This window comes from Salmo salar, chromosome 01 (genome assembly GCF_965601325.2).
Source record: "Salmo salar chromosome 01, fSalSal1, whole genome shotgun sequence".
In the NCBI taxonomy this organism is placed as follows: Eukaryota; Metazoa; Chordata; class Actinopteri; order Salmoniformes; family Salmonidae; genus Salmo; species Salmo salar.
In genome coordinates this window covers 50,800,990-50,821,119 of record NC_138291.1, presented here as the reverse complement: position 1 = coordinate 50,821,119, position 20,130 = coordinate 50,800,990, and the positions used below count along the sequence as shown (strand labels likewise).

The 20,130-nt window shown below is 42.0% G+C and overlaps 1 protein-coding gene across 4 annotated transcripts in view; it reads left to right on the top strand.

The window, feature by feature from the left end:
- The window catches only part of wdfy4 (WDFY family member 4), a 201,406-nt gene that overhangs the window by 76,386 nt on the left and 104,890 nt on the right, over positions 1-20,130 (top strand). For all 4 annotated transcript variants that reach the window (XM_014198734.3, XM_014198716.3, XM_014198725.3 and 1 more), the window contains exons 25-36: positions 7,917-8,028; positions 10,812-11,002; positions 11,316-11,471; positions 12,100-12,173; positions 12,304-12,465; positions 12,639-12,727; positions 15,232-15,325; positions 15,435-15,637; positions 17,184-17,350; positions 17,600-17,725; positions 17,915-18,067; positions 18,174-18,311. In XM_014198734.3, coding sequence (XP_014054209.3) covers positions 7,917-8,028; positions 10,812-11,002; positions 11,316-11,471; positions 12,100-12,173; positions 12,304-12,465; positions 12,639-12,727; positions 15,232-15,325; positions 15,435-15,637; positions 17,184-17,350; positions 17,600-17,725; positions 17,915-18,067; positions 18,174-18,311 — 1,665 coding nt within the window. The remainder of the gene's footprint in view (positions 1-7,916; positions 8,029-10,811; positions 11,003-11,315; positions 11,472-12,099; positions 12,174-12,303; positions 12,466-12,638; positions 12,728-15,231; positions 15,326-15,434; positions 15,638-17,183; positions 17,351-17,599; positions 17,726-17,914; positions 18,068-18,173; positions 18,312-20,130) is intronic.

Sequence of the window (20,130 nt, the reverse complement as noted above, 5' to 3'; positions counted from 1 at the left end):
GCACCTTATATAAAATGTTTGGAAAAAAGGCAAACTCACGCTGACACTACACATCCAAGTATGTCTGACCAAATTATGAAGACAAGCATTGTAATTTTGAATTCCGTAAAGTGAGTGTGGAAGAGGTGAAAACGTTATTGTTGTCTATCAACAATGACAAGCCAGCGGGGTCTGACAACTTGGATTGAAAATTACTGAGGATAATAGCAGATGATATTGCCACTCTTATTTGCCAGATTTTCAATGTAAGCCTACTAGAAAGTGTGTGCCCCCAGGCTTGGAGAGAAGCACAAGTCATTCTGCTACCTAAGAATAGTAAAACCCCCTGTACATGCTCAAATAGCCAACCAGTCAGCCTGTTCCCCTTCATAAACTAAAAAAAAAATAGTGTTTGACCAGACACAATGCTATTTTACAGTAAACAAATTGACAACAAATTTTCAGCATTTTTATAGAGAAGGACATTCAACAAGCACAGAACTTACACAAATGACTGATGATTAGCTGAGAGAAATTGATGATGAAAGGATTGTGGGGGCTTTTTTGCTAGACTTCAGTGCTGCTTTCGACATTATCAATCATAGTCTGCTGCTGGAAAAACGTATGTGTTATGGCTTTACACCCCCTGCTATGTTGTGGATAAAGAGTTACCTGTCTAACAGAACACAGACGGTGTTCTTTAATGGAAGCCTCTCCAACAAAGTCCAGGTAGAATCAGGAAGGCCCCTTACTTTAAAAAAAATTTCTAATGACATGCCAATGGCTTTGAGTAAAGCCAATGTGTCTATGTATGAGGATGACTCAACACTATACATGTCAGCTACTGAAATGACTGCAACACATAACAAAAAGCTGCAGTTAGTTTCAGAGTGGGTGGCAAGGAATAAGTTAGTCCTAAACATTTCTAAATCTAAAAGCATTGTATTTGGGACAAATCATGAACTAAACCCTCAACCTCCACTAAATCTTGTAATAAATCATGTGGAAATTGAGCAAGTTGAGGTGACTAAACTGCTTGGAGTAACCCTGGATTGTAAACTGTCATGGTCAAAACATATTGATACAACAGTAGCTAAGATGGGGAGAAGTCTGTCACACACAGAGAGTGAATATTAATAATATGCATGTCAATCTCTCCTGGCTCAAAGTGGAGGAGAAAGTGACTTCATCACTACTTGTATTTAAGAGAGGTATTGACATGTTGAATGCACCGAGCTCTGTTTGAAGTGGTGGTGCACAGCCAGGACACCGATGCAAACCCCCACACGACATGCCACAAGAGGTCTCTTCACAGACCCCAAGTCCAGAACAGACTATGTGAGGTGCACAGTACTACATAGAGCCATGACTACATGGAACATGGAACTCTATTCCAAATCAAGTAACTGATGCAAGCAGTAAAATTAGATTTAAAAAACAGATAAAATACACCTTATGGAACAGCAGGGACTATGAATCAACACAAACACAGGCACAGACACATACACACACACGATAACATGGATTTTGTATTGTAGATATGTGGTAGTGGTGGATTAGGGGCCTGAGGGAGCTAATGGGAATCCATAATAAATACAAATACAGAGTTCACCAATGTTAGCTGATTAGTTAGAAAGCTGGGACAGTAATTTAGTGAGGGAGATATAAGACTCCAGCTTCAGTGATTTTTGAAATTCGTTCCAGTCATTGGCAGCAGAGAACTGGAAGGAGTTGGCTTTGGGGATGACCAGTGAAATATACCTGCTGGAGCGTATGCTACGGGTGGGTGCTGCTATGGTGACCAGTGAGCTGAGAGAAGGTGGGGCTTTACCTAGCAAAGACTTATAGATGACCTGGAGCCAGTGGGTTTAGAGACGAATATGAAGCGAGGGCCAGCCAATGATAGCATACATGTCGCAGTGGTGGGTAGTATATGGGGCTTTGGTGACAAAACCGATGGCACTGTGATAGACTACATCCAATTTGCTGAGTAGAGTCTTGGAGGCTATTTTGTAAATGACATCAACAAAGTCAAGGATCAGTAGGATAGTCAGTTTTACGAGTGTATGTTTGGCAGCATGAGTGAAGGATGCTTTGTTGCGTAATAGGAAGCCGATTCTAGATTTAATGTTGGATTAGAGATGCTTAATGTGAGTCTGGAAGGAGAGTTTACTGTCTAACCAGACACCTAGGTATTTGTAGATGTCAACATATTCTAAGTCAGAACCATCCAGAGTAGTGATGCTAGACGGGCGGGCGGGTGCGGGCAGCGATCGGTTGAAGAGCATGCATTTAGTTTTACTTGCATTTAAGAGCAGTTGGAGGCAACTGAAGGAGTGTTGTATGGCATTGAAGCACGTCGGGAGGTTTGTTAACACAGTGTCCAGAGAAGGGCCAGAAGTATACAGAATGGTGTCGTCTGCGTAGAGGTGGATCAGAGAATCACCAGCAGCAAGATCGACATCATTGATGTATACAGAGAAAAGAGTCGGCCCAAGAATTGAACCCTGTGGCACCCCCATAGAGACTGCCAGAGGTCCGGACAACAGGCCATCTGATTTGACACACTGAACTCTATCTGAGAAGTAGTTGGTGAACCAGGCGAGGCAGTCATTTCAGAAAACAAGGCTGTTCAAATCAAATCAAATCAAATTTATTTATATAGCCCTTCGTACATCAGCTGATATCTCAAAGTGCTGTACAGAAACCCAGCCTAAAACCCCAAACAGCAAGCAATGCATGTGAAAGAAGCACGTTGAGTCTGCTGTTGAGTCTGCTGATAAGAATGTGGTGATTGACGGAGTCGAAAGCCTTGGTCAGGTTGATGAAAACGGCTGCACAGTATTGTCTTTTATCGATGGCGGTAATGATATCGTTTAGGACCTTGAGCGTGGCTGAAGGCTAAGCTTTCAAATAATAGGAAAACAAGGAAATGTATAGCATATTAGTATCTGCACCTAGCAGAATTTACAAACCATAACCTAAGCCCAACAGATCAACACTAATTATTCTAGCCTTCATTTCGGTGGCTATTTGTCTGTTTAGCTAGCTAGTGAAAGTGACAGCTGAGGTTGACGCTTCGTGAGTGCAGCCCATGTTTACCGCTACACACAACTGTTCTTGCCTGACAGACTAACTAATTTGCTAGCTAGTTTGCTACAGCAAGCAGCTTGGGCCATTTCCATGTAATTTATATTGGTAGAAACAAAAACAAACAACCAACTAGTTAGCTGTCTATACTCAGCTAAACACTTCAACAATTTCCATGCTCCACCGCTGATGTGCTTGCCTGTACCAACCAAGTTATCATGACAATCTATTCCCCAAGTTTCACTGCATCGACAATATAAAAAAAAGTCAAATGACAGCATACCCTGTTTCCGGTTTCTGGTTGATGACAACAGCCACGCGAATACAACAACAGGTTGTTTGCAAGTTAATTTTGCGATATTGACATGTACATTATTTTAAGAAAACAAGGCCATTCTCGGCCACTATAGTAATTTATAGAAAGTCAGTTGACGGCCGCTATGGGTTCTAAATAGTCAACTGCTGACTGTCACCATGCATATAGAGAAGGGCACTCAACTTGTACTGCACTGATTCAGATGACAGATGATTGGTTAACCCTTTTGATGCATACAATCACATATTTGTGATCATTGTTGAATGGTCCTTGCAGCGTACCATCGCAAATATGTGATTGGAACAGTAGCAACAGAACGTATGATGCAACAAACATGTTTAAACAGCATTGTTGTCTGAAAAGCATCTAAACAATGTTTTGTACTGATGGAAAATAAAGGTCTTAACAACTTTATCCCTCAATTTCACCTTTTATTGTAAAAGATAAACTCAAACTTTATCATCCAAGCATCACACGGAACACATCCACAGCCAAACTCATTCCATAAACCAGTCTAAATAACAGGTTGCGCTGACAAAAAAACTAAACATAAGTTAGCAACCTAATAGCTACATTACATTTACATTTTAGTAATTTAGCAGACGCTCTTATCCAGAACGACTTACAGTAGTGAATGCATACATTTCAATTCATTTCATAAATTTTTTTAAAATAAATATTCGTAGCTAGACTTGTTTACAATGTACCACATCTCTGGTTAGAAAAATTGAGAAATGTAATATCGTTTAGAAAAGAGATGCGTGTCAGCTAAGCTAACATGAACTAAATTCTTTATGATGGCAGCCATGTTTGTTTGACAAGTGAAAACTCCCTAATCCCAGAATACCAATCACTATAATACGCAAATAAACAAAGTCAAAGATGGCTGCGTTCTTTGCCAGAAAAATATGAACTGAGTTTGGCCACTTTTCAGCTATTACAAATCTTCAATGTACTTGTTACAGTGTATACAATAACCGAAGCATATGACTTCACAAATTGATTACAGTTTTGGACAAATCACAAAGCAAATAAAATGTTATCACCCCACAGATCATCAACCCAAATACAAGCCTACTGCCTAGCCTAACTGTAGCGCAAAAGCTAAACAGGGTTGCCAGATATGGGTTAAACCATTTTAGGGGGGAACATTTCATTTGTGGGAGATTTGAAGTCCATAGGGGGTAGAAATGGGGAAGGTATCATTGTGTGATGCAGGAAATATTACTATGATGGGGGATTTCTCAATAAATAGTGGGGCAAACACAGTACGAGCTTATATACTAAATAAAAAAACCTGCTCGAGCTTCCCCGGTCAACGCTAAGTGCTGTTATTGTGAAGTGGAAATGTCTAGGATTAACAACGTTGAGCCACGGAGTGGTAGGCCCCACAAGCTCACAGAATGGGACCGCCAAGCGCTGACACACGTAGCACGTAAAAATCGTCTGTTTTCAGTTGCAACACTCACTACCGAGTTCCAAACACCCTCTGGAAGCAATGTCAGCACAAGAACCGAAATGTTCATCGGGAGCTTCATAAAATAGGTTTCCATGGCTGAGCAGCCGCACACGCGTAAGATCACCATGCGCAATGCCAAGCACTGGCTGGAGTGGTGTAAAGCTCGCCGCCATTGGATTCTGGAGCAGTGCAAACACGTTCTCTGGAGTGATTAATCATGCTTCACCATCTGGCAGTCCGATGGATGAATCTGTGTTTGGCAGATGCCAGAAGAACGCTACCTGCCCCAATGCATAGTGCAAAGTACATTTAAAAAGTAAATGTAAAGTTTGGTGGAGGAGGAATAATGGTCTGGGGATGGTTTTCATGATTCAGGGTAGGCCTGTTAGATCCAGTGAAGGGAAATCTTAATGCTACAGCATACAATAACATTCTAGACGATTCTGTGCTTTTTTTACACGTTTTTTTTCCTCATCAATCTACACAGAATAACACATAATGACAAAGCAAAAACAGTTTTTGAGAATTTTTGCAAATGTATAAAAACAATTACAACTGAAATATTACATTTACATAAGTATTCAGACCCTTTACTCAGTACTTTTTTGAAGCACCTTTGGCAGCAATTACAGCCTTGAGTCTTCTTGGGTATGATGCTATAAGCTTGGTACACCTGTATTTGGGGAGTTTCTCCCATTCTTCTCTCCAGATCCTCTCAAGCTTTGCCAGATTGGAAGGGGAGCATCGCTGCACAGCTATTTTCAGGCCTTTCCAGAGATGTTCAATCGTGTTCAAGTCCGGGTTCTGGATGCGCCACTCAAGGACATTCAGAGACTTGTCACAAAGCTCCTCCTGCATTGTCTTGGCTGTGTGCTTAGAGTCGTTCTCCTGTTGGAAGGTGAATGTTTGCCCCAGTCTGAGGTCCTGAGCGCTCTGGAGCAGGTTTTCATCAAGGATCTCTCTGTAATTTGCTCCGTTCCTCTTTCCCTCGATCCTGACTAGTCTCCCAGTTCCTGCTGCTGAAAAACATCCCCACAGCATGATGCTTCCACCACCATGCTTCACCGTAGGGATAGTGCCCTTGGCATGGTTGTCCTTCTGGAAGATTCTCCCATCACCACAGAGGAACTCTGAAGCTTTGTCAGAGTGACCATCAGGTTCTTGGTCACCTCCCTGACCAAAGTGCTTCTCCACCGATTACTCCGTTTGGCTGGATGGCCAGCTGTAGGAGGAGTCTTGGTGGTTCCAAACTTCTTCCATTTAAGAATGATGGAGGCCACTGTGTTCTTGGGGACCTTCAATGCCGCAGACATTTTTTGGTACCCTTCCCCAGATCTATGCATCGACATAATCCTGTCTCGGAGTTCTACGGACAATTCCTTCAACCTCATGGCTTGGTTTTTCCTCTGACACTCACTTTCAACTCTGGGACCTTATCTATATAAGACAGGTGTGTGCCTTACCAAATCATGACCAACCCATTGAATTTACCACTGGTGGACTCCAATCAAGTTGTAGAAACATATCAAGGATGATCAATGGAAACAGGATGCACCTGTGCTCAATTTCGAGTCTCATAGCTAAAGGTCTAAATACAGACTACTCAGGATCGAGGGAAAGATGAACAGAGCAAATTGCAGAGAGATCCTTGATGAAAACCTGCTTCAGAGCACTCAGGACCTTGGTCTTTTACCAAATAGGGCTATCTTCTGTATACCACCCCTACCAACTGGCTCAAACGCATTAAGAAGGAAAGAAATTCTACAAATTAATGTTAACATTTCAAGTAACACCTGTTAGTTGAAATGCATTACAGGTGACTACCTCATGAAGCTGGTTGAGAGATTGCCAAGAGTGTGCAAAGCTGTCATCAAGGCTAAGGGTTGCCACTTCGAAGAATCTAAAATATAAAAAATATTTTGATTTGTTTTACACTTTTTTGGTTACTACATGATTCAATATGTGTTCTTTCATAGTGTTAATGTGTTCACTATTATTCTATAATGTAGAAAATAGTAAACATAAAGAAAAACCTTGGAATGAGTTGGTGTATCCAAACTTTTGACTGGTACTGAAAATATTTTTTAAACCCCCTTGATCAGAGCTAGTGACAGATTATAGCTCTGGTCCAGAGCATTAGAGCACTACAGGCACCCATACCAACTGAGACACATGTTTTTTTACTTTTATTTAACTAGGCAAGTCAGTTAAGAACAAATTCTTATTTTCAATGACGGCCTAGTAACAGTGCCTTGTTCAGGAGCAGAATAACAGATTTTTACCATGTCAGCTCTGGGATTTGATCTTGCAACATTCCAGTTACTAGTCCAACGCTCTAACCAATAGGCTACCTGCCGTCCAGGGTTAATGTTTGGGCTATGAGGTTCGCAGACCAAGTGCCCTAAGCATGCATAATCTGCAGCTGGATGCTTCCCTATTGTTAATGGTTGTTTGGGGCATCTATTTGGGGTTGTTTGTGGTTGTTTGGGGTGATTAGTAGGACCCCATATTTCTGATTTGGGGTTATTTGGGGTACTTGTTTGGGGTTGGCATATGCATAGAATTAATAGAATGGGCTTGGAACCTCTAACGCTGGAAATTTGACTGGTAAACTCATGGGTACACTCAAAATGGCTGCCTGGTATTGTGATGCAATCTTTTCCATGGTCATGTAGAACATTCATTCAAATTATGTTAACTGATGTGAATCAACAAATCACATCACATATTGATGGGTCCACTTCCTGCTTTTACTTCCTGCTTTGCTCCTATGGGTATACTCACAATGGCCGCCAGTCCACCCATTATGCCATCATTGAAAAGGACGCCAGTTCTATTCATTCTATTTCTATGGTTTGTGTTTGTTTAGGGTTGTTTGGAGTACCTATTTGTGGTTGTTTGGGGTATATGTTTGTGGTTGTTTGGGGATATTTGGGGTAACTGTTTGGGGTGATTAGTAGAACCGGGGAAGTCCTGACAATACCTGATCAGAAAAATATAGGGCCCAGTGCTGTCCTGTCAGTACTGAGAGCATAACAAATTGTATGTTGTCTCCTGTGTGTTCTATTTCAGATGGGAATCACGTCCAGAGATAACTCCACCCCTGTGTTCCTGTCTCAAAACATCAGCCACCACCTGACTGGCACTGCACGCACCATAGGAGCTGCACTGGTTGGACACTTTGGTAAACAACCAACAGCGCATTCATTCAAATTAATTTGGTGGACTTAACTGTTGTGGAAGACGTGTGAAATTGTATTTGTGTAAAGGGAAACTTTAGTATTCGGATCATATTACTTTCGAAGACTAACAAAATACGCAGTTTACCCCTTTACACTCGTGGGAATTGGCCTATATGGATAGGGCTAAATTGAAATGTTTCTTACGGAATAAATATGAAATGCATAACCATGGTAGCAATTGAAAGGGAACAGTTTGGAGATAAGGTGAGTACACAACAGGTCACCTGAGTCAAGACTGATTCCAAACATGGCACTGTTGATTTTATGTCCATTTTACATTTACAGAAAATACTCTGGATGCATTCAGTAACATTTCCTGGACAACAAAATGACAAGAGTTTGAGTGAGAGGACTAACTGGTGTCTCCAAGTGGCAACACACCTCTCCAAAGTGTGCACAGTCGCTAAGCAATTTCAATGCACTTTTTATGCCTTAAAGAAGAGTATAACTTTAAGGTACTTTTTTGAGCTTTCCTGGCTGTGCCGTTGAGGAACTAGAGCAAGCACACTTGTAGTTGTTTTGTGAGGAATATAACTCTGCTACCCCTCCATCACACAATTACTGTTATTGTTTACGCAATCCAAAAATGGTCTATTCTAAATCGCAATATGGGTCAGGTGGACATGATTTGAAAGCCTGTTCTAATGCCAACATGACTAGCTAAGTTACAAAATATGATCTTATGGTGTTAGGCTTTCACAAGGCAATTCAGAGAAACACATCTTAATTTTGGTGCGCATAGAAAGGAGTCATGAGTGCATTCAGGGGCGTGTGAATTGTCTTCACAATAAATAAACAAATAAGTCAATTATGTTCAGAACAACCCAGGGTATTACACAGTGGCTGTCAGTGCCGTTAAAGATGTGGAAGGACATTTTTTTTTCATGAGCATGGCCTTATTTGTATTAGAGCATATTGAATGACTCTCATTCATATTCCATTCACTCAGCTCAACGTAACATCGATAGGTTTAGGCTACTACATGATACTCAAATTTTCCCTATACCCATCATGAAGTTGCTATAACCTAGACTATGAATGAAAGTTTACAACGTTGGTGCACACAGGTTCGAGAGACAAATTTGAGGTGACAGACAGTGACTTTCAATATCACCTTGCAAACTCTTGCCTGCATCTAGCTGATATAACTTGTTCTCAACTAGCCTACCTGGTTAAATAAAGGTGAAATAAAAATAAAATAAAAAATATTGGGTGTAATCATTAGTCCAACAGTTGCAAACGAGAGTTTCTATTGGACAAATTCAGGTATGTTTATCCTCGTTTTGTTCCGTTTAAGAAAGGTTTTTCAACAGAATCAGCGGAATGAATACACCCATGATCACGCGTAAACACAGTTCACTTTCATAGCAGCCACGTTGTATTCCTTCTCGCATCTAAGTGCTTTCCTCCTCTTACCTCTTCCCTTCACTTTTGGACTTCAATGCACAACACATCAGCTGTATGTGACCAGGTGAAAAAAACTTTCCAAGCCAAACCGCTACACACAGCCTACATCGTTGTCATCATATTAGCTAAGGTAACGTCTTAGTCAGCATAGATAATTGAGCTAATGCGTTAGTAAACCCTTGCTTCTCCTTCATTTTGGAAGAAATTCATTTGTTCAGAACTGTTCAACTACTGTTTTTCACATTTTATACACTACAGTGCTAACTAGCTGTAGTTTATGCTTTCAGTACTATATTCATTCTCTGATCCTTTGATTGGGTGGACAACATGTCAGTTGATGCTGCAAGAGCTCTGATTGGCTGGAGGATGTCCTCCAGAAGTTCTTATAATTAGTGTGTAAGTCGATGGAAGGGGGTGAGAACCATGAACCTCCTAGGTTTTGTATTGAAGTCAATGTACCCAGAGGAGGACGGAAGCTAGCTTTCCTCCGGCAACACCATGGTGCTACCGTATGGAGTGCTGTTGAGGCTACTGTAGAACTTCTTTGCAAAATAGTGTGATTTAATCAATTATTTGGTGATGTGATTATATTTAGGTTAGTTTTATCTAAAAAGGATAACTTTTTTAATGTTTTACAATTTACATTTTTATGAAATTCACTGAGGAGGATGGTCCTCCCCTTCCTCCTCTGAGGAGCCTCCACTGGTATGACGGCATGTCCTATTGTAACTCTACATCATCTTGTAACTCTACATCTTGTAACTCTACATCCAACTCTACATCTTGTAACTCTACATAAATGTTGACACTGTATATGACATGAGTTTTATGATTTGGAGATGTGAAGTATACATTTGGACTCACTTGCTTGTTTTTCATCAAAGCGGTATTTATTATAATCCTCAACATCTCATCTTTCAAAATACATTGAGTCATCTTAATTTACAGAATTTTCCACACTCAGACAACAAAACATTAGCAAAAGTTGCCCAATTACCGGGAGGGACAGGGGCAACGTCTGAGTGAGGGAAATACTGAAAATTAAGATGACTCGATGCAGTGTCAAGTTTAGAACGGTTATCCGTTAAAACACATACAGTGCTGTGAAGCGCAGAGCCTGAGCTCTGATGTTATTGTTCAGCCACTACGTTCAAATTTTGTCACTTATTAGTGCCCAAATCTGACATTTCCAACCCTTATACGGGTACGAGTGTAAAGAGTTAAGAAATGTAAGTGAGCTTTCATCAGAGGTCAATCTGTATGGTACTATTAACTGTTCACAGTATACAGTTTGAACGTGTGTTGTGGTGTCGGTCAGGAGTGCGGACGTTCGCTCCCAGCAGCGCAGGGGATGGCTTTCTGTACCTTGGTGGGCCGGCGGTGATCCTAAGCATGGTTGCTATGGCGGCAGACGACGGAGCGCTGTACGCAGCAGTGAAAGTTCTGCTGTCTGTGTTGGAGACAAGCCCTGCCATGGAGCGGGAGATGACACGCATCAATGGCTACAAGGTAGGTACAACCCAAACACCTGTCATTAAAGTCGTGTTCATTAGGCACCAAATGGAATAAAATGGACTGAAACGGAGTGATTAACTGGACTTCTCTTGCAAAATGTTTTGAAATGTTTTCCACTGCATCCCCTAATGAACACAACCCAGTCAGGTCTTTACGAAACGGAATGGATAGAATTTTGGCGCCTCATGACATATCTGTACAGCCCAAACTTCTGGATGCCCCCAAACGTAGATGACAATAATTACATTAAAAAGTGGTTGCCTTGGGATGATGACTCTGTTCCTCATCTCCTCCTCCCTGTCTCTAGCTCCTAGCATTCCTGCTGAAGATTAAGAGCGGTGTGTTGAGCAGTAGAACCTTTCAGCTGGTGCTGTCTCTGTCTGGTTCAGTGGACCACCTGGGATCTGGAGCCGCTTGTCTACACAACAGACCCGCCTTCAATGCCCTGCTCTGTGACCTGGAGGTACCGTACTACCACCAGCCCTACACCAACCCTACATTCCCAAATCAACTCCTAGAGCTGATACCTAGACACCACCTGTTAGATATAGACTGGGTGTACAAAATATTAGGAACACTTGCTCTTTCCATGACATAGACTGACCAGGTGAATCCAGGTGAAAGCTATGATCCCTTATTGCTGTCACTTGTTAAATCCACTTCAATCAGTGTATATGAAGGGAAGAAGATGGGTTAAATATTTTTTTTTATGCCTTGTGACAATTGAGACATGGATTGTGTATGTGTGTTATTCAAAGGGTGAATGGGCAAGACAAAATATATAATTGCCTTTGAACGGGGTATGGAAGTAGGTGCCAGGCGCACCAGTTTGAGTGTGTCAAGAACTGCAATGTTGCTTGGTTTTTCATGATCAACAGTTTCCCGTGTGTATCAAGAATGGTCCACCACCCAAAGGACATCCAGCCACTTTGACACAACTGTGGGAAGCATTGGAGTCAACATGGGCCAGCATCCCTGTGGAACGCTTTTGACACCTTGTAGAGTCCATGCCCTGACGAATTGTTGTGAGGGGGGGGGGGGTGCAACTCAATATTAGGAAGGTGTTCTAACATTTGCTCCTTCCCTTGAAGGTGTGGAAGAACACTGCAGAAAGTCTGGACCTGTCAGTTCTCAATCACTTTGCTGAAATCCTGAAATCATCAAGGTAGAGTATCTTCATGAGCCATCAAAACAAAATGTTGTGCTACCCTTGTTAAAATTACACACTTACTTTACTTCAACCACAAGTAAATTGAACAAGGAACTTCTGCACCTCCCCCCACCCTTTCCCCCAGTGGTGACCATGGTAATGCAAAGGCCATGTATAACCTGGGTCTGGTGCCTAAACTGCTCTTCCTATTGGCTGACCCCATGGTGACCCCCAGGAAAGTAAAGGTTGCCATCTGTATCATCACTCACCTGCTTAGAGGACACTTCACCTCCACCGACATACGCAGGTACACACACACACACCTCTGTGTCACAGGCATATGCAGTACACACATAGGAAATACTCATCTGTGTTTAATTTTAGTGTTGTCTTTCATGGGACAGCCATTCATTCTTCTTATTGTGCTGTGTATTTGTCACTAGTGTACTAAACCAAGTGTGTGTTTTCTATTTGTTCCAGACTTGGCCTCTTCCTGGTGTACACCGTGCCTCCCCCAAGTGTGAGTGAAAGCTCTGGACTCTCTGACTCTCTTGATGAGGAAACCAAAGGTACAGCCCCACAAGTAGCTAATAGCTCTATTCCAGTTCAGCCTAGTCTCGCGTGGACAGATGCACGTAAACTGGTGTCATAGTGTTTAACAGACCGTGGGATTCGACGACAAACAAGGAACTTGGTTCCAGCACACATTTTTTTTTTCAGATAAATTCTGATTTTGCAGGTGTTTGCGTCTTTCTAATTTCGGTAGGAGAGGGGACATTTGGCCCATAGACTTGTCCGTAACTTGCAGAGAGGTTGGAGCTACCGCCCTGCTTCCACTCCTCGTTCTAGTATTGTCTAACCCGTCTCACCCAGAACTTAAGCGAGCATCTGACGGCACATTTTAGTTCTAGCCTAACCCTAATCACATCCCTAATGCCCACACAGAAATCGAATTAGCATAACAACTAAAATCCCCATCAAAATCTGTATGTTTAAATTAGAGATATCTGTTTTTTTGCAATCCACCACATCCACCGATGTCAGCCTTCCGCATCTGCGGTGGAAGGTGGCAGAGCTACAGCAGTGTTTGTCAGACCAGGAGACATCCCGAAAATCGGTCTTCTCACGAAAACGGTTTGGCCTAGAAACTAATATGACCCCTCTATGGAAAGACAAACATGATGGTGTTCTATGCTTTACTCTACGACCCCCACAAGAGTAATGGGACTCGTCTGAAGTCGGTACGGCCGATTTGTCAATTTCTGTCTGTAGCATCCGAACAGTTTAGGTTACACACTAATGTGACCCCAACATCGAAAGGTGAGACTCTCACAAACACGTTGGTTGTTTTGCTCTAGGATGCCCACAAGCCTCACAAGACTTGTCTGAACGTAGCCCAGTACCAGTTTAAAAAAATATATGGAAGTACAGTATACCCTTAGTGTACAAAATATTAAGAACACCTGTTCATAGACTGAACAGGTAAATCCAGGTGAACACTATGATCTCTTATTGATGTCACTTGTTAAATCCACTTCAATCAGTGTAGATGAAGGGGATGAGACAGGTTTTAAGAAGGATTTTTAAGCATTGAGACAATTGAGACATGGTTTGTGAATGTATGCCATTCAGAGGGTGAATGGGCAAGATATAATATTGAAGTGCCTTTGAACGAGGTATGGAAGTAGGTGCCAGGCGCACCAGTTTGAGTGTGTCAAGAACTGCAATGTTGCTGGGTTTTTCATGCTCTACAGTTTCCCGTGTGTATCAAGAATGGTCCACCACACAAAAGACATCCAGCCAACTTGACATAACTGTGGGAAGCATTGGAGTCAACATGGGCCAGCATCCATGTGGAACGCTTTTGATACCTTGTAGAGAGCATGCACCATCTAATTAAAGCTGCTCTGAAGTAAAATGGGGTGCAACTCAATATTAGCAGGGTGTTCCTGATGTTTTGTACATCCAGTATATATGGAAGTACTTTAGTGACGTAAAAAAGGACTTAAATATGGGTAAAAAACACATAAATCATTTCCTGATCCTTGTTATATGTCTCAGATATCCACTCAGTGTCCAGGTTATTAGGCACACCATCCCGTTCACAAAAATGGTTAGATCCTACAGACAGGGAGTCACGTGGCTGTGGCTTGCTATATAAAGCAGGCTGACAGTCAACGAGGCATTCAGTTACTGTTCGATTGAATTTTAGGTCATTTGTTTTGCCCATTCTAAGTGACTTTGACCGTGGTATGATCGTTGGTGCCAGCGCGCCATATGCAATATCTCAGAAATGGCAGGCCTCTTGGACTTTTCACACATGACAGTGTCTAGGGTTTAACGGGAATGGTGCGACAAACAAAAAACATCCAGTCAGTGGCAGCCCTGTGGGCAAAAACAGCTCATTGATGAGCAGTCAAAGGAGCTCAAGAATCGTGCAAGCTAACAGGTGGGTCACAAAGAGACAAATAACAGCGCAGTACAACAGTGGTGTGCAGAACGGCATCTCGGAACGCAGAACATGTTGGTCCTTGTCACGGATGGGCTATTGCAGCACCATCCTGCCTGGCCCCATCCTGCCTTGTGTCAACTGGTGGTGGTGGTGTAATGATGTGGGGAATGTTTCCTGACACACGTTTGGTCCCTTGATACCGATTGAGCAGCGTTTCCCTGAAGAATCCAGGCTGTTCTGGTGGCAAAGGGAGGTCCGACCTGGTTCTAGATGGTTGAACCTAATACACTGACCACTGAGTGGAGGACAGACACAAAACTTACTTCCTTTTGATAAATGTTTTGACTGTGTTTTGCCATGTATGAATATGTTGTTCAATGCATTTCTATGGGCTAATAGCAGTAAGACTAAATTCAACAATTTTTTTTGTGTATTTTTTTTATACTTACAGGGGACCTAAAATTCAAAATCAAATAGCTAAATGATCCATGGTATGGTCATCTTAAAACAATGACATATATTAGCTTAGTAGAAACCCATCCCCGGGCCCCTTAGACCTTAGGGGTTAACCATTACCCCAACCACTGTCAGTGTATAGTAATTCTCTCCTCTCTCCTGTAGCTAGTTTCAGTCCAGCCAGACCAGTGTGGGTCCGTAATCAACTGCTGTCTTCTCTCTGTGACCTCATCAGCTCAGACAGTCTTCTCACTGCAGAGTGAGTATCTGCAGGGTCAAACCGCTCACCATAGGGTTAACATGGGTTTCAATGGAACTACTGCATTTTTAACATGTTTGTTCTACTGTGTGTGTGTGTCCACCTGCAGTGAGCAGAAAGAGCTGATCCAGACACTGGGCAGTGATTGGTTCCTGTTGTTCCTGCAGCCCCGCCTCCACTCTTCCACCCTGTGCCTAGGGCTCCGCCTACTCACACTCCTCCTGGCCAATCAGAGCGAGCGGAACAGCTTCAGAGAGGGCGTGTCCCCAGGCACCCTAGTAGAGAGCCTGGATGAACCCTCTGTTGTCATAGGTACGATATACTTTTGTTTAGATACTGTATGTTTTATAGTTCATTAACATGATTTGTATTACATTACATAAACATATTGTTAATTATTTTGACCCAGTCTTTCATTCTATTCATTCCACGTTGCAATGTTAAAGAAATCATTGGCATGTAGCTAGCTAGCTAGCAGAGGTTCAATAATGACGAGAGACAAGAACTTCAATAAATAGGCCTAATGATTTAATAAATCATTTATACTGAACAAAACTATAAACGCAACATGTAAAGTGTTGGTCCCATGTTTCATGAGCTGAAATAAAAGATCCCCAAATTCTTCCATACGGACAAAACGCTTATTTCTCTCAAAAATGTTTTTTCAAATGTGTCTATATGTGTTGGGGACAGTAAAAGGCCACTCTAAAATGTACATTTATTTCCTACACAACACAATGCCACAGATGTCTGAAGTTTTGAGGGAGTGTGCAATTGGCATGATGTCCATCAGAGAATGTCCACCAGAGCTGTTGCGAGAGAATTCAAAGTACATTTCTCGACCATAAGCAGCCTCCAACTTCATTTTAGAGTACTTGTCAGTATGTCCAGAATGGCCTCACAACCGCAGACCACATGTAACCACGCCAGCCCAGGACCTTCACATCTGGCTTCTTCACCTGCAGGATCATCTGAGACCTCCCAGACACCTGATGAACTGAGGAGTATTTCTGTCTGTAATAAAGCCCTTTTGTGCGGAAAAACTCATTCTAATTGGCAGGTCCTGGCTCCCCAGTGGGTGGGGTGGGCCTGGCTCCCAAGTAGGTGGGCCCACCCATGGCTGCACTCCTGCCCAGTCATGTGAAATCCATAGACTAGGGACTAATGAATTGAATTAAATTGACTGTTTTCTTATATGAACTGTTACTCAGTAAAATCGTTGAAATTGTTGAATGTTGTATTTATATTTTTATTCAGTATATAACTAGGCAACAAGAACTTAATGATTTGATGAATAATGTATAAATAGGCAACAACCAGCTGATTGTCAAGTCAACAATATAGTTATGGAGGATAGCTAGGCTAAAGGCAAGCTAACACACAATAACATCAAGCAGCTGAAATGACTGCAAACTATGTGCACTTTTGTTTCTTTTACCATAATTTCTTTATCGTCATTTCTTTGTTTATATCCTTTATAATGATCCTGATAACTGAATTTGCCTTGCTCAGAGAAGCTGTCAGTCACGCCTGTGGGAGAATGGATGTTAACAGGCATTACCTGTGGAATGCGGGTATTGTGGTGCTATAGCTCCCTGCTATCAACCAATCAGCATCCAGGATCCAAACAACCCGTTTTCTAAATGTTTACATTACATGAGTAGATATGCAAAGAAGTTTATACTCTCATCGTGTCGACTGTGTAGACTTACTCTCTAATCAATGGATTGTTGTTTTGTGTACTACCCTCCAACCGAATGTATTGTAAAACACCTTAAATACCCACCGTAGTCTGGCACCGGTGATGTATTCTTTCCTTTAATGTATTGTATGATATTTGTTTTTGTGTGTCTCTTAGACAACCTGAGAGCTTATGAGTGGTCCTATGAGTGTCAGAGTGTCACCTGCGCAGGCTTTGACGTGCTGCAAAGGCTTCTGGTCCACCAGGCTCACCTGCCTCAGGTGTACGGAGCGCTGGCCTCTCTACTGCTGGGGAAGAGAGGAGGAGAAACACCTGACGGACAGGTAACATGACACTAACCTGGATATAAAGTAGTTAAAGTACATTAAAGTGACTTAAGTTACATTGAAGTGAAATGGCAAGATATTAGGAGCATTTTAATAGGGCTCCTAACACTCCGGTTATTTTGCACAATTCAATTCTCATGATTAACTGTAAAGTAAATCAAACAAAGCTAAATCTATTTTGGCATCCATGAGATGATTCCTGTGTTGGACTTTAAACGTGTATGTCCTCTGTGGTCTCCTCTGTAGCTGGATCTGGATGAAGTTCTACAGGCAGTGATTGACAGCACAGCGTACACAAACTCTGCTCCCCTACAGCTGTGTTCCAAGTCTGCAGCCATGCTACTGGAGCTGGTCAAGGCCATCATCACACAGGTGAGACAACTGGGTTCAAAACATAACACAGAAATGATTTTACATTCTCACTCTGAGACAATTGCGCTAATGTAGTCTCAAAGCACTTAACATTGTAAATGGTTACTATTAATGGCATCAGTTTGAACTTACTATACACCCTTCCTCAATCTAAATACTGTCCTGTTTGTTGTCGCTCTCCATGTATAGCGGTCATCTGCCGCTGATGCATCTTGGGAGTTTCAGTTTCCCGGCAGTGTGATGCAGTTCCTCTGTCTGGTACACAATCACCGCTCCCGAGACCCACTATGGACGTCTCCAGAGTTTCTACACACGCTTGCCAGCACTGTGTTTCCCCCTGAGGTGTGTGTGTCTTTCTCCTCCTCTACTTCATCTTTCTTCTGTAGTGGCATCAGACCTATGATGGGGGTTTTGATAAATAGTAATATTCTTGCTCTCGTCTCCTCAGAGTGAAGAGGAGGTGCCTAAGTGGGTGTGTCAGCCAACCAGGAAGCAGGTGTGTGACTTCATCCGTATCCTCTTAATGGACAGCCTGCTCAACGTGCCTGCCAAAGAACACACACACCCCCTACTGCTGCTACTGGAGGTATATACACACACACACACACACACACACACACACACACACACACACACACACACACACACACACACACACATCACACTCACACTCACACTCACACACAGGTGAGGTTAACTTCTATGGGCTACGTGTGACGCCAGCGTCCCACCTGCAGGACACAGCCAGTGAAATATCAGGGTGGAAAATTTAAAACAACAAAATGTTATAATTCTACTTTCTCAAACATTCAACTATTTAACAACATTTTAAAGATACACTTCTCTTTGATGTGTCATGGACGAATCAGAATTAGTTGGGTAACAGATAATTAAGATGTTTTATTAGTATAATATGCTTATTTGAGATACTTGTCATTAGAAAGTGTCCAACTGGATTCAGTTGCACGTCTACCTTAGCTGGGGCTCAGACACTTGGGGCCCAGAGAGGGGAGAGGTCAGATTTGTCGTCATGGGAATGTGTCTTTACTTATTCTTAACCTCTTACATCTAGACGTTCCGCTAGCGGAACACCTGCTCCAATATCCAATGATAGGCGTGGCGTGAATTACAAATTCCTCAAAAATACAAAAACTTTAATTTTTCCAACATATGACTATTTCACAGCATTTTAAAGACAAGACTCTCATTTATCTAACCACACTGTCTGATTTCAAAAAGGCTTTACAGCGAAAGAAAAACATTAGATTATGTCAGCAGAGTACCCAGCCAGAAATAATCAGACACCCATTTTTCAAGCTAGCATATAATGTCACAAAAACCCAGAAGACAGCTAAATGAAGCACTAACCTTTGATGATCTTCATCAGATGACACACCTAGGACATTATGTTATACAATACATGCATGTTTTGTTCAATCAAGTTCATATTTATATCAAAAAACAGCTTTTTACATTAGCATGTGACTAGCATGTGACTAGCATTCCCACCGAACACTGCCGGTGAATTTACTAAATTACTCACGATAAACGTTCACAAAAAACATAACAATTATTTTAAGAATTATAGATACAGAACTCCTCTATGCACTCGCTATGTCCGATTTTAAAATAGCTTTTCGGTGAAAGCACATTTTGCAATATTCTCAGTAGATAGCCCGGCATCACAGGGCTAGCTATTTAGACACCCAGCAAATTTAGCACTCACCAAAGTCAGATTTACTATAAGAAAAATGTTATTACCTTTGCTGTCTTCGTCAGAATGCACTCCCAGGACTTCTACTTCAATAACAAATGTTGCTTTGGTTCAAAATAATCCATAGTTATATCCAAACAGCGGCGTTTTGTTCGTGCGTTCAAGACACTATCCGAAAGGGTAAATAAGGGTGACGAGCATGGCGCAATTCGTGACAAAAAAATTCTAAATATTCCATTACCGTACTTCGAAGCATGTCAACCGCTGTTTAAAATCAATTTTTATGTAATTTTTCTCATAAAAAAGCGCTAATATTCCGACCGGGAATCTGCGTTTAGGTAAACAGACGAAAGAAAATAAAGCATTCGGTCGACTCGGGCACGCGCCTAAGCCCATAGTACTCTGATCGGCCACTTGCCAAAAGCGATAATGTGTTTCAGCCAGAGGCTGCCTCGATATCGTTCAGCTTTTTCCCGGGCTCTGAGAGCCTATGGGAGCCGTAGGAAGTGTCACGTTAGAGCAAAGATCCTCAGTCTTCAATAAAAAGAGCCAAGATGAAACACAACTTCTCAGACAGGCCACTTCCTGCATGGAATCTTCTCAGGTTTTGGCCTGCCATTTGAGTTCTGTTATACTCACAGACACCATTCAAACAGTTTTAAAAACGTTAGGGTGTTTTCTATCCAAAGCC